This window comes from Cucurbita pepo, chromosome LG20 (genome assembly GCF_002806865.2).
Source record: "Cucurbita pepo subsp. pepo cultivar mu-cu-16 chromosome LG20, ASM280686v2, whole genome shotgun sequence".
Taxonomy (NCBI): Eukaryota; Viridiplantae; Streptophyta; class Magnoliopsida; order Cucurbitales; family Cucurbitaceae; genus Cucurbita; species Cucurbita pepo.
The window spans coordinates 1,294,744-1,313,347 of record NC_036657.1 but is presented as its reverse complement, the minus strand read 5'-3'; the positions used below and the strand labels follow the sequence as shown (position 1 = coordinate 1,313,347).

At 38.1% G+C, this 18,604-nt stretch overlaps 4 protein-coding genes across 5 annotated transcripts; 2 read left to right on the top strand and 2 right to left on the bottom strand.

Moving 5' to 3' along the window:
• Window positions 1-1,153: 1,153 nt before the first annotated feature.
• LOC111782954 (protease Do-like 9) lies at window positions 1,154-6,826 on the bottom strand. Its single transcript, XM_023663812.1, has 9 exons — window positions 6,100-6,826; window positions 5,298-5,497; window positions 5,019-5,199; window positions 4,696-4,887; window positions 3,534-3,766; window positions 2,185-2,286; window positions 1,988-2,038; window positions 1,794-1,898; window positions 1,154-1,700 (listed from the first exon to the last, which is right to left on the bottom strand). The coding sequence occupies exons 1-9, from the start codon at window positions 6,704-6,706 to the stop codon at window positions 1,602-1,604; spliced, it is 1,770 nt and encodes a 589-aa protein (XP_023519580.1). The 5' UTR covers window positions 6,707-6,826; the 3' UTR covers window positions 1,154-1,601.
• A 2,528-nt stretch (window positions 6,827-9,354) lies between these two features.
• Window positions 9,355-10,347, top strand: LOC111782953. Its single transcript, XM_023663811.1, has 3 exons — window positions 9,355-9,773; window positions 9,847-9,959; window positions 10,038-10,347. The coding sequence occupies exons 1-3, from the start codon at window positions 9,467-9,469 to the stop codon at window positions 10,131-10,133; spliced, it is 516 nt and encodes a 171-aa protein (XP_023519579.1). The 5' UTR covers window positions 9,355-9,466; the 3' UTR covers window positions 10,134-10,347.
• Window positions 10,348-12,982: 2,635 nt separating this feature from the next.
• LOC111783550 (peroxidase 41-like) lies at window positions 12,983-14,326 on the top strand. Of its 2 annotated transcripts, XM_023664476.1 has the most exons (2): window positions 12,983-13,022; window positions 13,059-14,326. In XM_023664476.1, the coding sequence occupies exons 1-2, from the start codon at window positions 13,015-13,017 to the stop codon at window positions 14,047-14,049; spliced, it is 999 nt and encodes a 332-aa protein (XP_023520244.1). In that variant the 5' UTR covers window positions 12,983-13,014; the 3' UTR covers window positions 14,050-14,326. The 2 variants fall into 2 exon arrangements, with proteins under 2 accessions (XP_023520244.1, XP_023520243.1); XM_023664475.1 differs by having other exon boundaries at window positions 12,983-14,326.
• A 1,972-nt stretch (window positions 14,327-16,298) lies between these two features.
• On the bottom strand, window positions 16,299-18,376 carry LOC111783150 (U-box domain-containing protein 38-like). The gene has a single exon (XM_023664050.1). The coding sequence runs from the start codon at window positions 18,000-18,002 to the stop codon at window positions 16,404-16,406; it is 1,599 nt and encodes a 532-aa protein (XP_023519818.1). The 5' UTR covers window positions 18,003-18,376; the 3' UTR covers window positions 16,299-16,403.
• Window positions 18,377-18,604: the final 228 nt, after the last annotated feature.

Genomic DNA, 18,604 nt, shown 5'->3' with positions numbered 1-18,604 from the left:
TTGCCAGCATTCCAACATCTGTCCTTCAGCTCACGAGCTGGTTACTTGGTCATCACCCACATGCTGTGGCTTATCCAGTTCCTTGAAGAGAAGGGAAGTGGAATTCTGATCTGTATAACCATTTGGGTCACTCAGGAATGAATCAATTCAGTTCAAAACACACTAGCAGAGCAGATTCATTCAAACTTTCAGATTCTAAACAAGAACAGAGATATGATCAGTCCAGCAGAGTTAGATGATTGTTGTGTCAGTAGAAGTGTTTCTGATTCAACAATGGATCATTTCATCTGTGCAAATACATCTGCAGATAGCAATGGACTGATAGAAAGACAAATTTCATTGAATGCTGAAAGCAAAGGGAGAAACAGCTCAATGGACTGGCAGGGACCTACCTCATAATGAGACATTCCCTTCAAACCTCAAAATAAAGTATTAAGTCTTGGAATGGACAAGAAACTTCAACGCTGCCAAATAAAACCCCATGTGGAATCGAAGAGAATGGGAAGAAAGGAAGTAATACATCCACCTCTCTAACTTCTACCTTGTCTCTCCCTTATCTGTATTTAATGTTGAATACAAATGACTTTATCATATGCCTCAACATGAAGGAGATAACAAGACAATAAGAATAACTCACCTCTTTCATCATATGTCAGACCAAGTTACCCGAAAGGTCGTCGTGGTACCGAAGCTTTGTAACTCCGAACAAATTCATGGATGACAAGGTACAATGTCTTAGCCGTAGACAACTACCATTGACACACTTCTGAAAGAAGCTTAAGCAAGCTAGTTTACCTATTAGTTATTGTCGTTAGAAGTTCATGACAGCTAACATGGTAAATTCGGTCAGTCTTGGATACTAACGCTTTAGTTAAGGTCAGAATTTCTTGTATCGTAGTTCAAGATTGTATAATGAGATTAAGGAGGAAGGCCCACTCGATGTGGAATTACACGTGGGAAGAGGATAACAACTTTTTGCATTATGTGATGGGTGAGTACACAAACTACCATACCTCTTTAGATTTGGTCTACATGTCTTTAAAAAGTAATCCTAAAATCATCTCATACATTTAACATATATAAAAAGGACTATGACACCTAGCTTTAATGTAAAAAGTGAAAGAACATTAAGGAGAAGGGAGTGCAAGCTTGGTTAAGGTTATGGTACCCAATAAAGTTTTATAAGGATATGTTTCATCACATTATTATTCGTGAGAAAAAACAACCCATGAGGAGAAACTACACCATGCTTCATACTTCAAGCTACTTAGAGAAGTTGGCTAATTTTCATACCATTATCAATGGTAAAAGATGGATTGAGAAAACCATCAAATCCGCCTTACCAACAACTAATATCATCTAATCAAAACTTCCAAGAGCTAAGAAGTCGATACAATGCAATTTTAACTCTCGATTCATTCTATTCTTCATCCTAATCCTTTCGAACTTCGACTTCCTACCATTCGTATTAAACCCAACGTCATGAAGAAGGAAAGCATACGCATACTGGAACCCCTTCAGAACCTGGGCATACCCGGCAGGGTGGAAAACGAAATATGATAACCTACGTAATCAAGTATACCTAATTTTTCATTCTGAAGTTAGGTCTTGAGATCGTTAGACATAGCTGAGGGTATGCAGTGTGTGGCCAGAATATCTAAAGTGGCTGCTTTCGCTGTGCTTGTACGGAGGACAACTATCTGGAAGATTTGCAGCAAACAAAAAAATCAGACTTGGGATATCATTAAAAAAAATGGAGGAGATGATTCTTAAGACAGGAGTGGGGATAGAACCTGTTGATATTCTAAATCGAACTTCAAAAACTCATCATCGCAACTTTCAACCATGTTAGCCAAGCTCTTGAGGTTCTTCACAGGTTTACCATTGAAAGCAAGAACCTATGGTGCACAAAGATGATCAATCATTGTAATTACGTGCAGTTAAAATGGTGTCTTTCCGTAGGCTATTAGCAAGATATAATACAAACCTGGGTGTTAACAATGTCTTCATATCCAATGTTGATATCAGCCACGAGTACCTGCAAGAAATTTACATGATAAAAGGAGAATAGGTTGAGAAGTTGACAGTCCAAAAAGAATACACATTATATAGTTTCCAAAAAGAAATACACAACATTATGTAGCGCACTGAAGTGAAGACAGAGAAGAGAGTAAAGGAGAGAACCTGAGAAACCACCACTAGCTGCTCATCTGGTGATTGTGGCATTGAATGCAATAATTTGTCCAATAGTTTGACTGGAGCTTCATATTCATAATCCTTTCCGTACTACAATTCGAAGCATTTTCAGAAAGTTCAGTATCATGGTGTAAGAAAACTTAACATCAAATCAGTAAAAGACTTCAAAATTCAAATATGTGTGTGTGTGCGCGCGCATGCATATATATACAAATCATAACTCGTAAAAGTGAACATTTGAGAAGAAGAGTGATGCTAGTGATCTCTACTAAAATTTATTCTCTTTTGTACTATGCTGTCACCATTCAGTATTTACGACTGATTTGAAATTATTTGCTTAAACACTCAGGATTGTTCCATAAACTTGCTATCGAAAGATTCGTTCATATACTGATGTCTATTTACCCTGTAAAGCCTTTCACAGAGGAAGGCAACATTTCTTTTTCCCATACCTCCAATGCTAAGCCTCCATTTTCCTTCAACTAACTCAACTAATGCCACGGTTACTGCTTAATCTCACCCTTGGGGAATATCCCTTCAAGAAAGAAAAGAAGGCTCTGTGGGAGAATTTTATTAAAGTTTTCTATTGAAACACTTGGCAAGAAAGAAATAGGCGTATCTGCCAACATAAAAGTCTCTCCTTCCATAATTTTATTAGGCTATAATCAATAAGGTTGTTTCTTGCTGTAACTGTTCCCCTCTTTTTCCACCCCTATAGCTACTCTTCTCTTCTCTCCTCTCCTCTCTTCTCCAATTGGGGAGGCCCTTTGTAATCTCTCTTTTGGGGTTCCCCTTCTTTTGTAATTTCATACCATCCATGAAATTGTAAAAAACCAAAAAGAAAAAAACCTCAATGCAAGCCACCCTCCAAACTAGCTCCTGAAAGAAATCCCCAAGAAACTCATCCAGAACATACCACACAAGAATGAATCGTCTTAATAGGCCTAAGATCTGACACATCAAGACAGCTATAGTGTTCTCAAGGATGCTGCTGCTACAAGTTTCAAAGTTTGATTTACTCTCCACTCACAATATAATAATGAAACAGTACCGAAAGAGCAGGTAAAAACTGTGCATAGAGAGCCAAGAGCCAAGAGCTATAGAAGTTGCACAGACAATAAGAGAATCATGCCAAACAACATTATGCTACTTCAAAATTTCATGAAAATTTTTTATAAACAAACTTTTAACACATTAAGATTCTATTTCATACCCTTTTAAAATCCATCATGTAAAATCTAAAAAAGGCAGAAAAGAAAATCATCAAGAGAAAAAAAAAAACAACTAAAGCCTTGTCATAGAATTTGGGGGGAAGGGAAAGTATTCTGGGAACAAACCTCAGAACGGAGATAAGGAACGGAGACAGTGGAAAAAACAAATCCTGCAATAATGTAATAAGAAGGGGGTTTGCCCTCATTATGTGCAGGAATGAGCCTTCTGTATGTTGCAAGCTGGTAATTAAAACTGAGTGTCTCAGAGTTGCGCAGAACTTTTATTGTTGCACTATCACCAGTATATTTCTGGGAGACAAGGTAACTGAATCCTATACGCTCACCGTGCCGGAAAGGAACTGCAAGACAGCAACAGAGAGTGGGCTATCAAATAAAAAAGAAGAGGAACCTACAGAATTCTTTTTCCAAAACAGACAGAAGAAACAATCTAAGGATTAGATTCTGCCATGCACTAGCATTAGCCCGCAAATCACTGTTTTATAAAGGCGCCAGATATATTAAATGCTCAATAGCCTCTAGAGATTAAGTGCAATACAAGATGCCAAAAAAACCGAAAAAAGAGCCAGCTTCGGTGAAGTGGGGTGAAAAGAAAAGAAAATATATAAAAAATATTGTATAATGAAGCATGACATAAAGGAAATTTTAATAAATGAGATGAGAAATCTTCCAAAGAAATAGGCACCCACCATTTTTCTCTTTTCGTATTTAGAAGAAGAAAAGAAACAAAGATGCGAAAAGCTTGCTTTTTAAAAATATTGCTTCGAATAACGGTACTCAGCAATTATGCTTTAACCTCCAGGCTTCTACCGTAGGGGAGCTTTTTACTCAATTCGTTGGTGATTTACTCTCCATGAAGAAAGCCAAAGTGCAGTATAATACCTTGGCTTTAGGAATTATAGCTAGAAGGAAACAAAAGAATTTTTGTGGGAAAGGGAAGTGAATTTTGCTATAGTAGGAGGTTTCTATTTCTCTGATTTCATCTTCATGGATTATGGAATGGACATTGTAATCAATCACCTTCCCATATTGCTCATCCTAAGATAACATGTCATCCTATTGATTAGGTTAGTCTATTTACCTTTCTTTGTACTTTTGGTAATTAGTGAGCCATACGTAGGTATATTTTGCTAATCTTGTCAGTGTTAATGGAAGTAATCCAAATATGTAATTACTATTATTCAACAAGAGACTAAAGTAGTCTATAGATGGTTGCCAGTTCAAGGATTGTGTTTTTACATTGTGTTAAAATGATAAAACATATATTTACCTGTTCCATCATTAGCAATATCAACCCCATCAAAGCCGAGAATAATATCTGATGGCTTCAAAACTTTGGATTCTGGGCCAGTGGGATCAATACGTCTAATACGGACACCCTTCTGATCTTTTTTCATCCCCATAGCCTCACAAAGATCAGGATTTTCCATTTTCTGCCACTCAAGACCAAGAATTGGAAAGCCTGGCATCCAAGAATGTTATTGCTTTAAGTAAAGAACCAAGTAAATCATTAACAAAGACCAATGCCAATCAGTGACGATAACATAAAAGAACCACAGTCTGATCTTCATCCCACTCCAAGTGCCCAAATACCTGTATATGCTCCATTCTTCTCGTAATCCCGTATAAAATGCAAGATAACTGGCGTTGGTATGACATAACCTATATTTTCTGCATCTTCATGCTTGAGCGACTGAAATGCAATGCCCACACAGTTTCCTTTATCATTAAAGGCAGGCCCACCAGAATTACCCGAGTTTATAGCAGCATCTATCTACAGCAGAAAAAAGTTGAAGTAAAGCATCGGCCATTAACCTTATTCCTAAAAAACTAAATAGCAGCAAATATGGTCGAGTCTCAAAAGCTCAAAACCTGCAGACCGAGAAGCTCAGTAGACCCATGAACATAAGACAGGATCTCTATCCGCGATACAACCCCACTTGTGACAGAAATTGTATCACCTCCAATTGGGTAACCAACAACAGTTACTGCATCTTGCAGTGCAGGTAACTCCCCAAATTCTACCGGTGAAACTCCCACCCAAAACTCGTCATCATCAACAGTAAGCATTGCTGCAACACATACATCATAATACTCAATGCTTTGAGTTCACAACACAATAAATGAATGGAACAATAAATTCATGCAAGTACAAGGCAACAACATAAATGGTAGGTAAGCCTATAATTACATGCATCCTGATCCACTTACACCAGTCATCTTTAATTATGGAGAGTTTTATCAATCCTTGTCTCTCTTTCATATTAAGCTTACATATTTATCCATCATTAAGTTTCTTAATAGCAACCAAATATACGTGCACACTGAATCTCATCTAAAATAACCAAGTTTAGTGTATATAACATGTTATCGAGCCTTTCCTAAACCAACATGAATTTCACCATTTCCTAAGCCTAAATAATGAATTTCCGTGCAGTTAAGCCCACGAAGATATGACCAGTATTCTCAACTCTAGCAACAATATGGTCATGAATAGCCGGAATGCATGATAACGTTCGCATAATTTCAGATTGAGATAAACATAGAAAATAGGTCGAGCATGATCTAATGTGAAGATTTCACCGTCATATTCCATTTCGAACCTCGTGAATTTAATAAAAACCCAAAGACAACGAAGAAGGAGAGAAAAATGAAGGACAACGAATATCATTACCGATATCGCATTCAGTTCCAATCGCAAGTACGGTCGCCAAGTACTTCGTATCCGACCCACGCTTCTTAAGCTTAACCTGGGTATGATGCTCGACGGAATGAGCATTAGTGAGCACTCTCCTTCCACCAATCACAAATCCACTGCTACTCGAACTATATTGTCTCTTTCTCTGCCAAGGAAGTGAGAAATTCGGCTCCGTGTGCACACAAAATACCTTGACCACAGCATCCATCGCCGGCACGACTCTCACGATGCCCGGCCACTCCGGCTGCACCCGTTCCAAAGCGATATCAGATGGAAAGACGTCGCCGGAAGCGGTAAATTCGCCATTTTCGACACCACGAGGGCCACGTCTAGAAGGAGACAATTGCGGGAACTTGTCGGGATTTTCCAAATGTTTCGAAAGCTTCTTCGGCCTCCCACGGCGGTTCTGGTGAGGTTTAGAAGTGGAGGCCGGGTCCATGAGCTCGACGTTGCTGACTGAAAAAACGTCGTCCATAACCATCGCAACACTGGTGACGGTAGCAGTGGTCGGCGGAGGAAAATCTAGAGAATCCGCCTTGGAATTTTTCGGCTTTCGACCTCTTTTACGTTTGACTTCTCCCATCTCCGAAGAATTGAAGGGGAGAGAGATCGGAGAGGGTTTATCAGAGTGGAGAAAATGGGTTTTCAATTTCCGCTCCTCCGCTGAGCCCCGAAACTCAGAATAAGGGAAAGGTAGATTGGAGCGCGCAAATGGCTCCTCTCTTTATACTAACTTCTTTCATTCTCTAACAAAAAAAAAAAGAAAAAAAAAAGAAAAAAAGAAAACCTCTTTATTATAATTTTAAAAACTTTTTTTTTTTTTCAATTATTTGGTTTATATGGGATCAAACGTGTACTTAATTTTATTTAATTCTATAATTATTTTTTAATTATTTATTCTCTAACAATTTTAAAAATAAAATTTTAATTTTTCAAACCACATGTTAAAAATGAGTTTNTTTAAACTTAAATAAATAGATTAAATTTAAAACAAATGTCCCGACTTAACTACTTAGGCCTTATTTGGACAAACTTTTTAGAAACTGCTAAGTTGTTGCATTTGGGCCTCTGCAAGCAGCCCAAAAGTAACCACTCTAGGCCCAATTAAGCCAAGCCCAAAGTCCAGAAAGAAGCCCAATAAGCAATAATGAGCATTCAGTCAAGCCAGAGGCCTATTAGAAATCAAGAACATATATACAAATAACATTGTAATTTGTATCATAATTCCAATATTTTCTTCATTTATTTTTTTTTTTTTGCATAGTTTAACGGCATGACGATCGAGCTTATATTCAGTAGTTATTAAAACCGTTACTACAAAGTAGTAGAATCCACATCGACCCGTTGTTACGAGGTAGATTCATCAAATAATTTAACCCTTCTTCTCCGTTATCGGTCATACGAGCTAAAGATTTAAAATAAAAATAAAAATGAATATATGTAAGAATTTGTATAAGTTGTAAGGACACTAACATTGTCTGCAATTTGCAAAAGCAGATTCCTTTGGCATTGCCATGGCCACTGCCAGGCCCTTCTACCCAATTCTTGCACATTGTTTATTGGTCCCTTTTTTTGAATACTAACAGTTCCACCCACAATAATGCATACCCAATTTTTGGGCTTCTGTCCTTTGTTACACCTACAATCCCATATGCAACAAAAATTACCTATACCCACTTGCACGTGCACGTGTACGAGTCATATTAATTAAGAAAAAGATTATAGGTACATAAATAAAAGACATTATCAGTGATGTCTCACATTGGTTGAGAAAGAGAACAAAACACTTTTTATAAGAGTATAAAAACTTTCTCCTAGTAGACGCGTTTTAAAGCCTTAAGAGGAAGCTCGAAAGGGAAAGTCTAAAGAGAACAATATTTGTTAGCTAGCAGTGGATCTAGGTCGTTACATTATCTCCATTACATGGAAAGAAAGAAAAGCAAAAAGGGAAGGTTGTGTTGGATGATCATGGGTTTATAAACAAAAATACTCTCGGCTAATTTAGGGAATGATCATGGGTTTATAAAACGAAGAATACTCTTTCCATTAGCATGAGGTCTTTTGGGAAGCCCAGAGCAAAGTCATGAGAGCTTATGCTCAAATTGGACAATCTCCATTGGTATGAGGCCTTCTGTGGAAGTCCCAAAGAATACTCTCTCAATTGGTATGAGGCCTTTTGGGGAACATCAAAGCAAAGCCATGAGAGTTTATGCTCAAAGTGAACAATCTCCATTGGTATGAGGCCTCCTGGAGAAGCTCCAAAGAATACTCTCTCTATTGGTACGAGGCTTTGTGGGGAAGCCACAAGCAAAGTCATGAGAGGTTATACTCAAAGTGGACAATATCATACCATTGTGATGGAGAGTCGTGTTCGTAATAGAGAAAATGATAATAAAGTTTTAATTAATGAGATGTTAATGGAGATTAGTTGGGTTAATAATGTAAGAAAATGATATTAATAAGAAAAAAGAAGATTATGGGAAAGACACAAAATCAGACAACGATGTTGGTTGAGTGGACTTTGTATTGCCATTTCCTTATTTTTAATCAATGTCTGTTTCTTGGTTCCCACTGGCTGCTACAACCTGCAAATGGTCCCATTTACACCCCTTTAATAACAATTCCTTTTTTTTATTAATAATATAATAAAAATTTAATATAACAAATTTGAGCACTCTCAAAATAAATAAATAAATTGAGATTTAAAAAATTATTAAGACCAAACTAATAATATTTATTTTAATGAGGATTAAAGATCAATTTTCCAATAATTAAATATTTATAAATCAGACAAGTTTCCTTAAATGATGGTGGTTAGTAAAGAAAAATAATAAATTACCAAATCCAAATTAAATAGTGTGAATATCTTTAAATATCTCCCATATAAATCCCATGCCCTAATGTTGGCAGTTACAGAGCATATAAATAACATATATGACGTCACATGATGTATTTATTGTCAACAATAAGGGTAAAAATGTCAAGTTACTAAAAACAAATATTTTCATTATTTAACACGTTTGGTTTAAAAGCAGAAAATTAGTTTTTGCAGTAAATAATTATCTTTTCATTACTAATTACATAAAAAGAAAAAAAAAAAAGAGAACAAATTAGATGCTTTCTTTTTTAATGTGAAGAGACGTATTTGCCCTTCGATGAAATTACAATATTACCCATATGAATCAAAACGCACCGTTTTGCAGGCTATAAAACGGTCGGTGCTTGGCCATCTACTCTCGAATTCGATCTTCTTCTTCTTCTTCTTCTTCAACCTCGCCTCTGTATTTTAGAGAGAGAAACAGAGTACCAGTAGAGAGAGAAGCATAACCAAAAACGAAACCCGATGGGAAATTGCCAAGCCATTGACACAGCATCTCTAATCATCCAACACCCAAACGGAAAAGTCGACCGATTTTACTGGCCGGTAAACGCCGGCGAGATCATGAAGTCAAATCCCGGGCATTACGTCGCCCTTCTCATCTCCACCAAAATCTGTCCATCAAAATCCACCGCCGGAGACCGCCGCCGTGATCATGACATCCAAACAAACACCACAAATTTCAACTCGGTCCGATTAACCCGAATCAAGCTTCTCAAGCCGACCGATTCCCTCGTTCTCGGCCAAATTTACCGCCTTGTCACAAACCAAGGTCTGTTTAATTCCTTAATTCTTAGCTTATTTTCACTGTTCATCCGGTTCTGAATTTGGTATTGTGGGTTTAGATGTGTTGCAGGGTTTGAAAGCGAAACAGGAAGCGAAAATGAAGAGAAATTCGTTGGATTTTGAAGGGAAAGATGGAAATTTGGAGAAGGGATCAGAAGGAGAAATGAATCAGGTGGGTTTTAATTAATTTAATGATTAAATTTGATTTCATGAGTGAAATCTGAACATTTTAGTTCCAATTATTTTGCAGGGGATGAAATGTGAGAAAAACAGAGCAGTCTCGTCGGCGGCGAAATCGAGAGGGTGGCAGCCTTCTCTGCAGAGCATTTCCGAGGCCGGAAGTTGAGGGTTCGAGATTTCCGATCAAGAAGATATAAAAATGAACAGAAAATGGGTGATTTTTCAGGAGTTTTTAGACTCAGATTTTGTGCATATGTAAGGAATAGTTCATTACAGAAACAGAGCAGAGAGAGAGAGAAAAAAAAAAAAAACAGGGGATGAAAGGGTGTATTTGGAATTTCACTTGAGAAATTGAAATTGGGTTTGGAAGATTAAAATAATTCCCACTTGTTACTATTTCCTATTTTTGTTCTCTTTTTACTTTCATTAAAAGAAAAAATCAAAATAAAAAGGGTAATTTTTTTTTAATTGAAAAAAAAACTAAATTAATAAAAAATAATCCACAAAAATATATTTAAATTTAATAAAAATAAATACTATTGATTCAGACGGTTATATTTTAAACTTTGGATTTTAATTTTTTTAATATTACTTGAAAATCTAAAAAATTTCAAAAATAATATTAATATCCTTAAATTTATAGATAAGACGATTTTCGAGTATTTTTTTTTAACAAAATTTTAATTTTTTCCATAAAAAACAAAAGAGTAAGGTTGCACAATTTTTTAATAAAATATAAAATTTATGAATATTTTTTTTATTATTATTAATTTAGCTTAAAAATAAAATTTTAAATTTAGTATCATTTTGTTGAACTAAAAATAATTATTATTTTAAATTCTTATTAAATTTATAAATCGTCAAAGCATTAACATATACTCGATATTTATTATATTCGAGATCTGAGGTTCAAATCTCGTAAAATTTAATTTTGAAAAAAAAAAAAAAAGTAATAGTTAAAGATAAACTTTAAGTTCAAATCGAACGAAAAAAGAAAGAATATAATGAGATTGAGATGGGATTGTGGTCACATCATATCATATCAGACATTCAATCTTATGTTTTTTGCTTTTCGACAACATGGGACCATTCCATCTCCAACGTTGGACATCGACAATCCAACCCCTCCCCCTTCTAAGCTTAGACAACATTCATCATTACCCTTTTGAAAATCTAAGAATGTTTGTTTGTTCCCTTTTCCACCCCTACATACTCCCCTTCCTCAATTCGACCCAACGAAAGATCATTTAATGCAATCGTTATCTCTCATAAATGATACTTTGAACTTTTCAACTACATTAAACCGTTCTAATGTGAGATCCCATTCACAGGAGAACGAAACATTTCTTATAAGAGTGTGAAAACTTCTCCTTAATAGACACGTTTTAAAATTAGGAGGCTGACAGCGGTACATAACAGGTTAAAGCGGACAAGGCGATGGGCTTAGACTGTTATATATAAAGATTCAAGAAATAACATAGACGAGGTCAATAACGTGTCGAGTTTTGAGTATGATGGGTGTTTGAGAGAAGGGAATGGGGAAAGTTGAATGGATGTGGGGCATGTAGTGTTTGAGATTGTGTAAGCAAGGGAAATAATGTTAAAGGGGATGGGATTTTGACCCAAAAAGGGGAATTGATAGCAATGAGTCGCATGAGGCACTGAGGGTGAGTGCTCTTTTGCTTGTCTTTCTGTGCCATGCAAGGCCACGCAGCATGCTCATAGACATACCCCACCCCATTACTGCCGATCACTATGCATTTTCACAGACAAAGCAAGAACATGTTGCACCCTTTTGCTTTGTGTTTGTTGCTACCTTACACTTTCAATTCAATATTCATTTGCCTTCATCATGCATCAAAAGTGTGGACATACTTTGACTCACTCTATCAATTATGTATTCACATTCACGGTTTCTTTTATAATCATTTTACGAAATCGGTTTTATCGTTCTTGCTATGCGTGTGAAATGATCGTATCTCTTTATACTTCGTGACTCTTATACGGAACAATGAACGAAAACTAAGATGGAATAGACTCACTTATATGGCTAGTTTACCTATTGTAATATGACGAGAGACTATTTCACCCGAAACAAAAGGATCAGATCCATCGACACAGCATGCAACAGCTCATATACAAAATAACTTATATTCATTTACCTTACCTATTGTGGACCTGACCTTCAACGTTTAACCTTTCATAGATAAAAAAAATAAAATAAAATAAAAATAGTTGTTTTGAGAGTGAATTTTTTCATAATGATTCAAGTAGGAATTATTATGAATTGGGTAGGTCAAAGAACTTAGAACCGATAAATTCCGAACCTTTTGATATCATAAAAAAGAATGGTCTCTAAAGCCTATATAGAGTAGACTAAATAATTTGTAGCTAGAAATCGTGATGCTAACCCTAACATATCCTATGCAATAGCAACATGAATCAATGGATATCCATTTACACACAAAAAGTTGATAGGGAATTCATTCGTTCATTATGAGACATGCATTCACTAAAGTTCCATTTTTTTTAAATGGGTTCGATTCAAATTCAAATAAACAAAAAATATGTTCAACGATCCATCATATATTCGAACATTTAATATAGTATGAGAGAGAATATTTTAAATCAATTGAACTATATTTAAGTTGACTTCATCGTATAGATTGGTAAAATGATTTTCACGTGTTCTTTTAAGTAGTTCCTGGACGTGTCATCCTAACAGGCAGAAGATTTTCTATCCATAAATAAAAATTAAATGGGAAAATGAGGAAATGCAAAAATAGGAAGTGGGTGAAGAACCACACATAATGATGGAAGAACAAGAACCATTAATCTAAGGAGCTTTGAAGGGGTTTGGATAACTGCAAGCCCCATAAAATTCTCCTATCCACTAGACCCATTCTTCATTAATATTGCTTCCTTTCTCTTCTTCTTCTTCATTGCCCACCATTGGAATAGGCTTCCCCATTGAAGAATAGCTTAGGAGGAAGCTAAGTTTTCCCTCCGCCATGGTTTTCCCTTTACATTTCCTCCTTTTTCCCATCATGGTCACCTCCCTACCCGTCTCCCCGGGCGACTCGAAGCTCACCTCCCTACCCGTCTCCCCGGGCGACTCGAAGCTCACCTCCCTACCCGTCTCCCCGGGCGACTCGAAGCTCACCGTCGGTTATTACCAAAAGACATGTCCCAACTTCGAGAAGGTCATTCGCGAGACGGTCACGAGTAAGCAAATCACCAGCCCTGTCACTGCAGCTGGTACCCTTCGTCTCTTCTTCCACGACTGTTTTGTTGATGGTTGTGATGCTTCCGTCCTCATTGCTTCTAATTCCTTTAACAAAGCGGAGCGTGAGGCTGAAATCAATCACTCCCTTTCTGGTGACGCGTTTGACGTGATCACACATGCTAAGACCCATCTTGAATTATCGTGTCCTGGTATTGTTTCTTGTGCTGATATCTTAGCTCAAGCGACACGAGATCTAGTGGTGATGGTGGGAGGGCCGTTTTATAATGTGGTTTTGGGACGAAAAGATGGAATGGTTTCGAAATTGGAACACGTGGAAGGGAACCTCCCTGAAGTGAAGCACACGGTGGATGAACTTGTGGATTTCTTTGGGCAGAGAGGATTCAGCATCCAAGAAATGGTGGCACTCTCCGGCGGCCACACCATTGGGTTCTCTCATTGCAAGGAATTCTCGGACCGGCTGTTCAATTTCAGCGCCACCACACCCACCGACCCCGACATCTACCCCAAGTTTGCCGACAAGCTGAAGGAAATGTGCGCCAATCGCGAGAAGGATACATCCATGTCAGCATTCAATGACGTGATGACACCTGGCAAATTCGACAATATGTACTACCAGAATCTCCCACGTGGACTGGGGCTACTGGCCACCGACCATGCTCTGGTTAAGGATCCTAGGACGAAGCCGTTCGTGGAGCTTTACGCCGTTAATCAGACGGCGTTTTTTCACGACTTTGCTCATGCTATGGAGAAACTCAGCGTTTTCGAAGTTAAGACGGGAAGGAAGGGAGAGGTTCGACGAAAGTGCGACCTCTTTAATTCCATCAAGAAGACGTGAGACATCGCTTCTTCTTTCTTTCTGTTCTTTTCGTTTATTATTTTTTTTTTTCTTTTTTCTTTTAACAAATATTCAAAACACGAAAAATAATATGCAAATCAATCAATGTTGTTCTAGGAAGAAGAAGGCCAAAAAATCTTTTTTTTTTTTTCTTTTTTAATTTTTTTTCTGAAAATTGGTGTTTTGTTTGTTTTTTATTTCGTCCCTAAGATGGGAATGATTTTATAGTGCTTCTCATGGTCATTATGTATTTCCTTTTATATAAATATTTCCTATTTATTTATTTATTTCCCTATATTTATAGAGAATAATTTTGAAATTATCAAAATATTTGGCTAAATGGGCGAGTAAGAACTATTTATTTGTTGAGGATTATTATTGAGAGTGTGTCTCTTAATTACTACCTTCATTGATTGGTAATTGGTATGAGGCTTTCTGGGGAAGCCCATGAGTGGAAGATCGTGGGTTTATAAGTGAGGAATACTACCTCTATTGGTAATTGGTACGAGGCCTTCTAAGGAAGCCCAAAGTGTTTATAAGTGAGGAATGCAAGCCTTTTGGGGAAGCCCAAAGTGTTTATAACTTTTGGGGAAGCCCAAAGTGTTTATAAGTGAGGAAGCCGATGTGGGGAAGTCACGGCCTCTTGGGAAAGTCCAAAACAAAGTCACTGCCTCTTGGGGAAGCCCAAAACAAAGTCACGGCCTCTTGGGGAAGCCCAAAACAAAGTCACGGCCTCTTGGGGAAGCCCAAAACAAAGTCACGGCCTCTTGGGGAAGCCCAAAACAAAGTCACGGCCTCTTGGGGAAGCCCAAAACAAAGTCACGGCCTCTTGGGGAAGCCCAAAACAAAGTCACGGCCTCTTGGGGAAGCCCAAAACAAAGTCACGGCCTCTTGGGGAAGCCCAAAACAAAGTCACGGCCTCTTGGGGAAGCCCAAAACAAAGTCACGGCCTCTTGGGGAAGCCCAAAACAAAGTCACGGCCTCTTGGGGAAGCCCAAAACAAAGTCACGGCCTCTTGGGGAAGCCCAAAACAAAGTCACGGCCTCTTGGGGAAGCCCAAAACAAAGTCACGGCCTCTTGGGGAAGCCCAAAACAAAGTCGCGGCCTCTTGGAAAGCCCAAAACAAAGTCGCGGCCTCTTGGAAAGCCCAAAACAAAGTCACGGCCTCTTGGAAAGCCCAAAACAAAGTCACGGCCTCTTGGAAAGCCCAAAACAAAGTCACGAGAGTTTATGTTCAAAGTGGACAGAGGCCTTTTGGGGAAGCCCAAACAAAGCAATGAGAGCTTATGCCNCTTTTTTCTTTTAACAAATATTCAAAACACGAAAAATAATATGCAAATCAATCAATGTTGTTCTAGGAAGAAGAAGGCCAAAAAATCTTTTTTTTTTTTTNTCAAAGTGGACAATATCATATCATCGTGGAGAGTCGTAATTCTTAACATGGTATCAGAGCCATGACCTTAAACTTCATTGTGGAGAGTCGTGATTCCTAACATAGAGAGTACATGGTATCAGAGCCATGACCACTTCATTGTGGAGAGTCGTGATTCCTAACATGGTATCAAAGTCATGCCCTTAAACTTGTTAGGAATCACGACTCTCCACAATGGTATGATATTGTCCACTTTGAGCATAAGCTCTCATGGCTTTGCTTTGGGCTTCCCCAAAAGACCTCATTCCAATGGAGTTAGTATTCCTCACTTATAAACCCATGATCATTCCCTAAATTAGCCGATGTGGGACTTCCATCATCCAACAAAACTTAGTCATGGTGATAGAATCCTCAAATATTGAACAAAAAATTGTGAGTCTCGAAGGTGTAGTCAATGACTAAAAGTTTCGAACAGGGTGTACTTTGTGAGGGCTCTAGAGAACTCTATCCTGATAGGGCAGGAATACAGCTCCCACCCTTCCAATTAACGAGAGGCATTTAAATCTTTGTCAAACTAAATTTATCATTTAATTTTTACAAGATGAGACAAAGATTTTAATTAAATAATAATAATTTCAACTAAATAAAAAAAATGTTCATTTAAAGATTAAAAAAATCATGAATAGCTTAATAAAAGTAATTAATATATTAGTAATCAACCATTTTAATTTCTTTCATTTTTAAATTTTTTATTTTTAAAATTTAAGTTGTTAACACTATTTTCATTTAAAAATCATAAAAATAGCTTCTTTTTTTTAATGTTTGGAATTTTGTTAAGAGGTCAAATGTTTTATTTAAAAAAATTAATATTATTGTAAAGAAAATTGTTAAAAAAAATTGCATAGGCAAATTAAATAACTATACACAGTAACTAAATCCTAAAAATAAAATACACTTACAAAGAAGAGAAAAAAAAAAAAAATCAAAACTTAGTAGTATTGGTAGAATACCGGTTCAAGGCAGCACCAGCCCGGCCGGTCCAGCTGACTCCACCGGCGTCGAGCCCATGTCGGCGGACGCCTTCGATCTCAACGGAACCGCTGCCGCCAGTTCTCATCATCTCCAAGATCCTCTTGGCCTTCTCCCGCGCCCTCTCGCTTCCCCTTTCTTCAACCTCTCTTAGAACCTCTACCGCGCCGGCCGCCTTCGCCAATCCCTTGAATCGGAATCCTCCTTGACTCAATGCGTGCAGCGCAACCACACAATTCTCCCGAGTCGACTCGGAATCAATCTCTTTCTCCCTCAACATCCCGACCAAACAATCCACCGCGTTCGCATCCAGCATCGCCGATCTTCCGTCGGCACAGACGGCGAGATTGCACAGAATCAACAGGATTCGGCTCGCAGAGCCTTCGATTCTCGTCGACGATAGAAGTATTGGAACGGCGCCGAGTTTCACTAGTTTCACACGGTTGCTAGGGTTTAGAGTCAAATGGTACAAACAAAGAGCCGAATCGTTCCTCGTCCGCTCACTCTCGGATCGGAGTGTGTTCATCAGTACCGGTAACGCGCCGAGAATTCCAATCGCCATTTTGTTTTCGTCCTCTAATGATAAACTGAACAGAGCACCGGCTGCGTGTTCTTGAGATTCCGCGTATCCGCTGTCTAAAACGTCGATTAATGACGGAACGAATCCTGCTCGGAGGATCTTCAATTTGTTCGACTTCTCGAGGGAGAGATTCACGACGGAAGCAACGGCATTGATCTGGATATTTGTAGATCTGGATGAAACCAGAGGAAGTAGTGCGGCGAGGAATTCCTTTGTGCATAAAGAAGCCCTAATTGATTCGTTGGATTTGGTCAATTTTCTTAGGGAAATCACTCCTTCTTGTTGTTCGAATTCATCGCCGCTTCTGAATTTCATGATGAGATGAGATTCCTCTTCTGAATTTGGTGTATACGAATCGGAACTTCCTCTGTCGAAGCTCGAAGAGGACGAAGAATGAGCGGCGTAACAAGAGGGTTGCGTTTTGAAGGGCAAAATAGTACTTTCACGTACGATCTCCTCCGTTTCCGGCGGCGAGTTGAGTTGAAATCGGTTGACTCGGAACCCAACCTCCGTAGTCGCATGAACTGCAACTCCCGGCGGTTTATCGGCGACGCCTCTTAACAACTCGCTATCAGAAGTCTCGAATCGATTCTCTTGTCTCTCCCTCTCCATTAATTGACGAACAACGAGTTCAATAGAGGTGTACTGAGGGGGTCGTGGGTGTTCGATTCCGTTGTCATCGCACCATTTGAGAATGGTGAATCTCATGTTTCTGTTGGTTATAACAGAGGTGCAATCCAGTCTCGACCCATCTTCAAGCTTCGGCGAAAACCCCAATTCTTGACAAACTTGAACACAGAGGCGCTCGAACGTCTGTCCGGAGGAAACGACAACCGGATCCGCCATTAACGACTTCGAAATTTCGCAGAGGTACTCTCTGGGATACTCTACCGGCCGTTCAGGTTTCGAGTCCGACGAAGATCGGTGGTGGAAGATGGAGAGTTTCAACCTGTGATTGCCATGGCCAACCATTTCTTAGTTAAAAACAGAGCAAAAAAAACAGAGGTCTGGAGAGGAATCAACGGGTTCGATCAATTTGGGCGTTGAAGAGTTTGATTTATGGCAAATTTTCGGAGAATGTGATGAAGACTAGGTCGGAGATTGACTTTCTGAAATTTTCTTTTTACCGGAGAGTAAGTCTTCGCTTCAGATTCAACGTCCGGCCGGCCGCCGCGGCTGCATTTACCGTGCCCCCCACCCGCCGTCAAATTTTATGGACTATTTCCGTTTAGTATTTGTAAAATTATATTTTTTTTCCCTTAATTTTATTGATTTAAAGTCAATAAAAATAAAATAAAAGCCATCGTATAATACGTATACGGGCTGACGGCAGCAACATTTTGAAGGGTCCAATCATTTTTTATATTTTATTAAATATATATTTTTTATTATTTCGGAAATTCGTTGGCAATTAATAACTAAACTCATTAATTATCTTCAAAAAAAAATTAACTAATTGAAAATATTTTGTTTAAATATTTTATTTTATTACTCCGATAAAAGATAACATAAATATATCGTACTATATATTTTATACTACGATGAGTAATGTAACAGTTTAAACTCACCGCTAG

Excerpts from the sequence above, each read along its gene's own strand:
- LOC111783550 (XM_023664475.1), top strand. The coding sequence starts at position 13,015 with ATGGTCACCTCCCTACCCGTCTCCCCGGGCGACTCGAAGCTCACCTCC.
- LOC111783150 (XM_023664050.1), bottom strand. The coding sequence starts at position 18,002 with ATGGTTGGCCATGGCAATCACAGGTTGAAACTCTCCATCTTCCACCAC.
- LOC111782954 (XM_023663812.1), bottom strand. The coding sequence starts at position 6,706 with ATGGGAGAAGTCAAACGTAAAAGAGGTCGAAAGCCGAAAAATTCCAAG. Across the intron at positions 3,767-4,695 it reads TATTGCTAATGATGGAACAG|TTCCTTTCCGGCACGGTGAG; the intron begins GTAAATATATGT and ends GCTGTCTTGCAG. Across the intron at positions 2,039-2,184 it reads AGCTAGTGGTGGTTTCTCAG|GTACTCGTGGCTGATATCAA; the intron begins GTTCTCTCCTTT and ends AATTTCTTGCAG.
- LOC111782953 (XM_023663811.1), top strand. The coding sequence starts at position 9,467 with ATGGGAAATTGCCAAGCCATTGACACAGCATCTCTAATCATCCAACAC. Across the intron at positions 9,774-9,846 it reads CCGCCTTGTCACAAACCAAG|ATGTGTTGCAGGGTTTGAAA; the intron begins GTCTGTTTAATT and ends TTGTGGGTTTAG. Across the intron at positions 9,960-10,037 it reads CAGAAGGAGAAATGAATCAG|GGGATGAAATGTGAGAAAAA; the intron begins GTGGGTTTTAAT and ends ATTATTTTGCAG.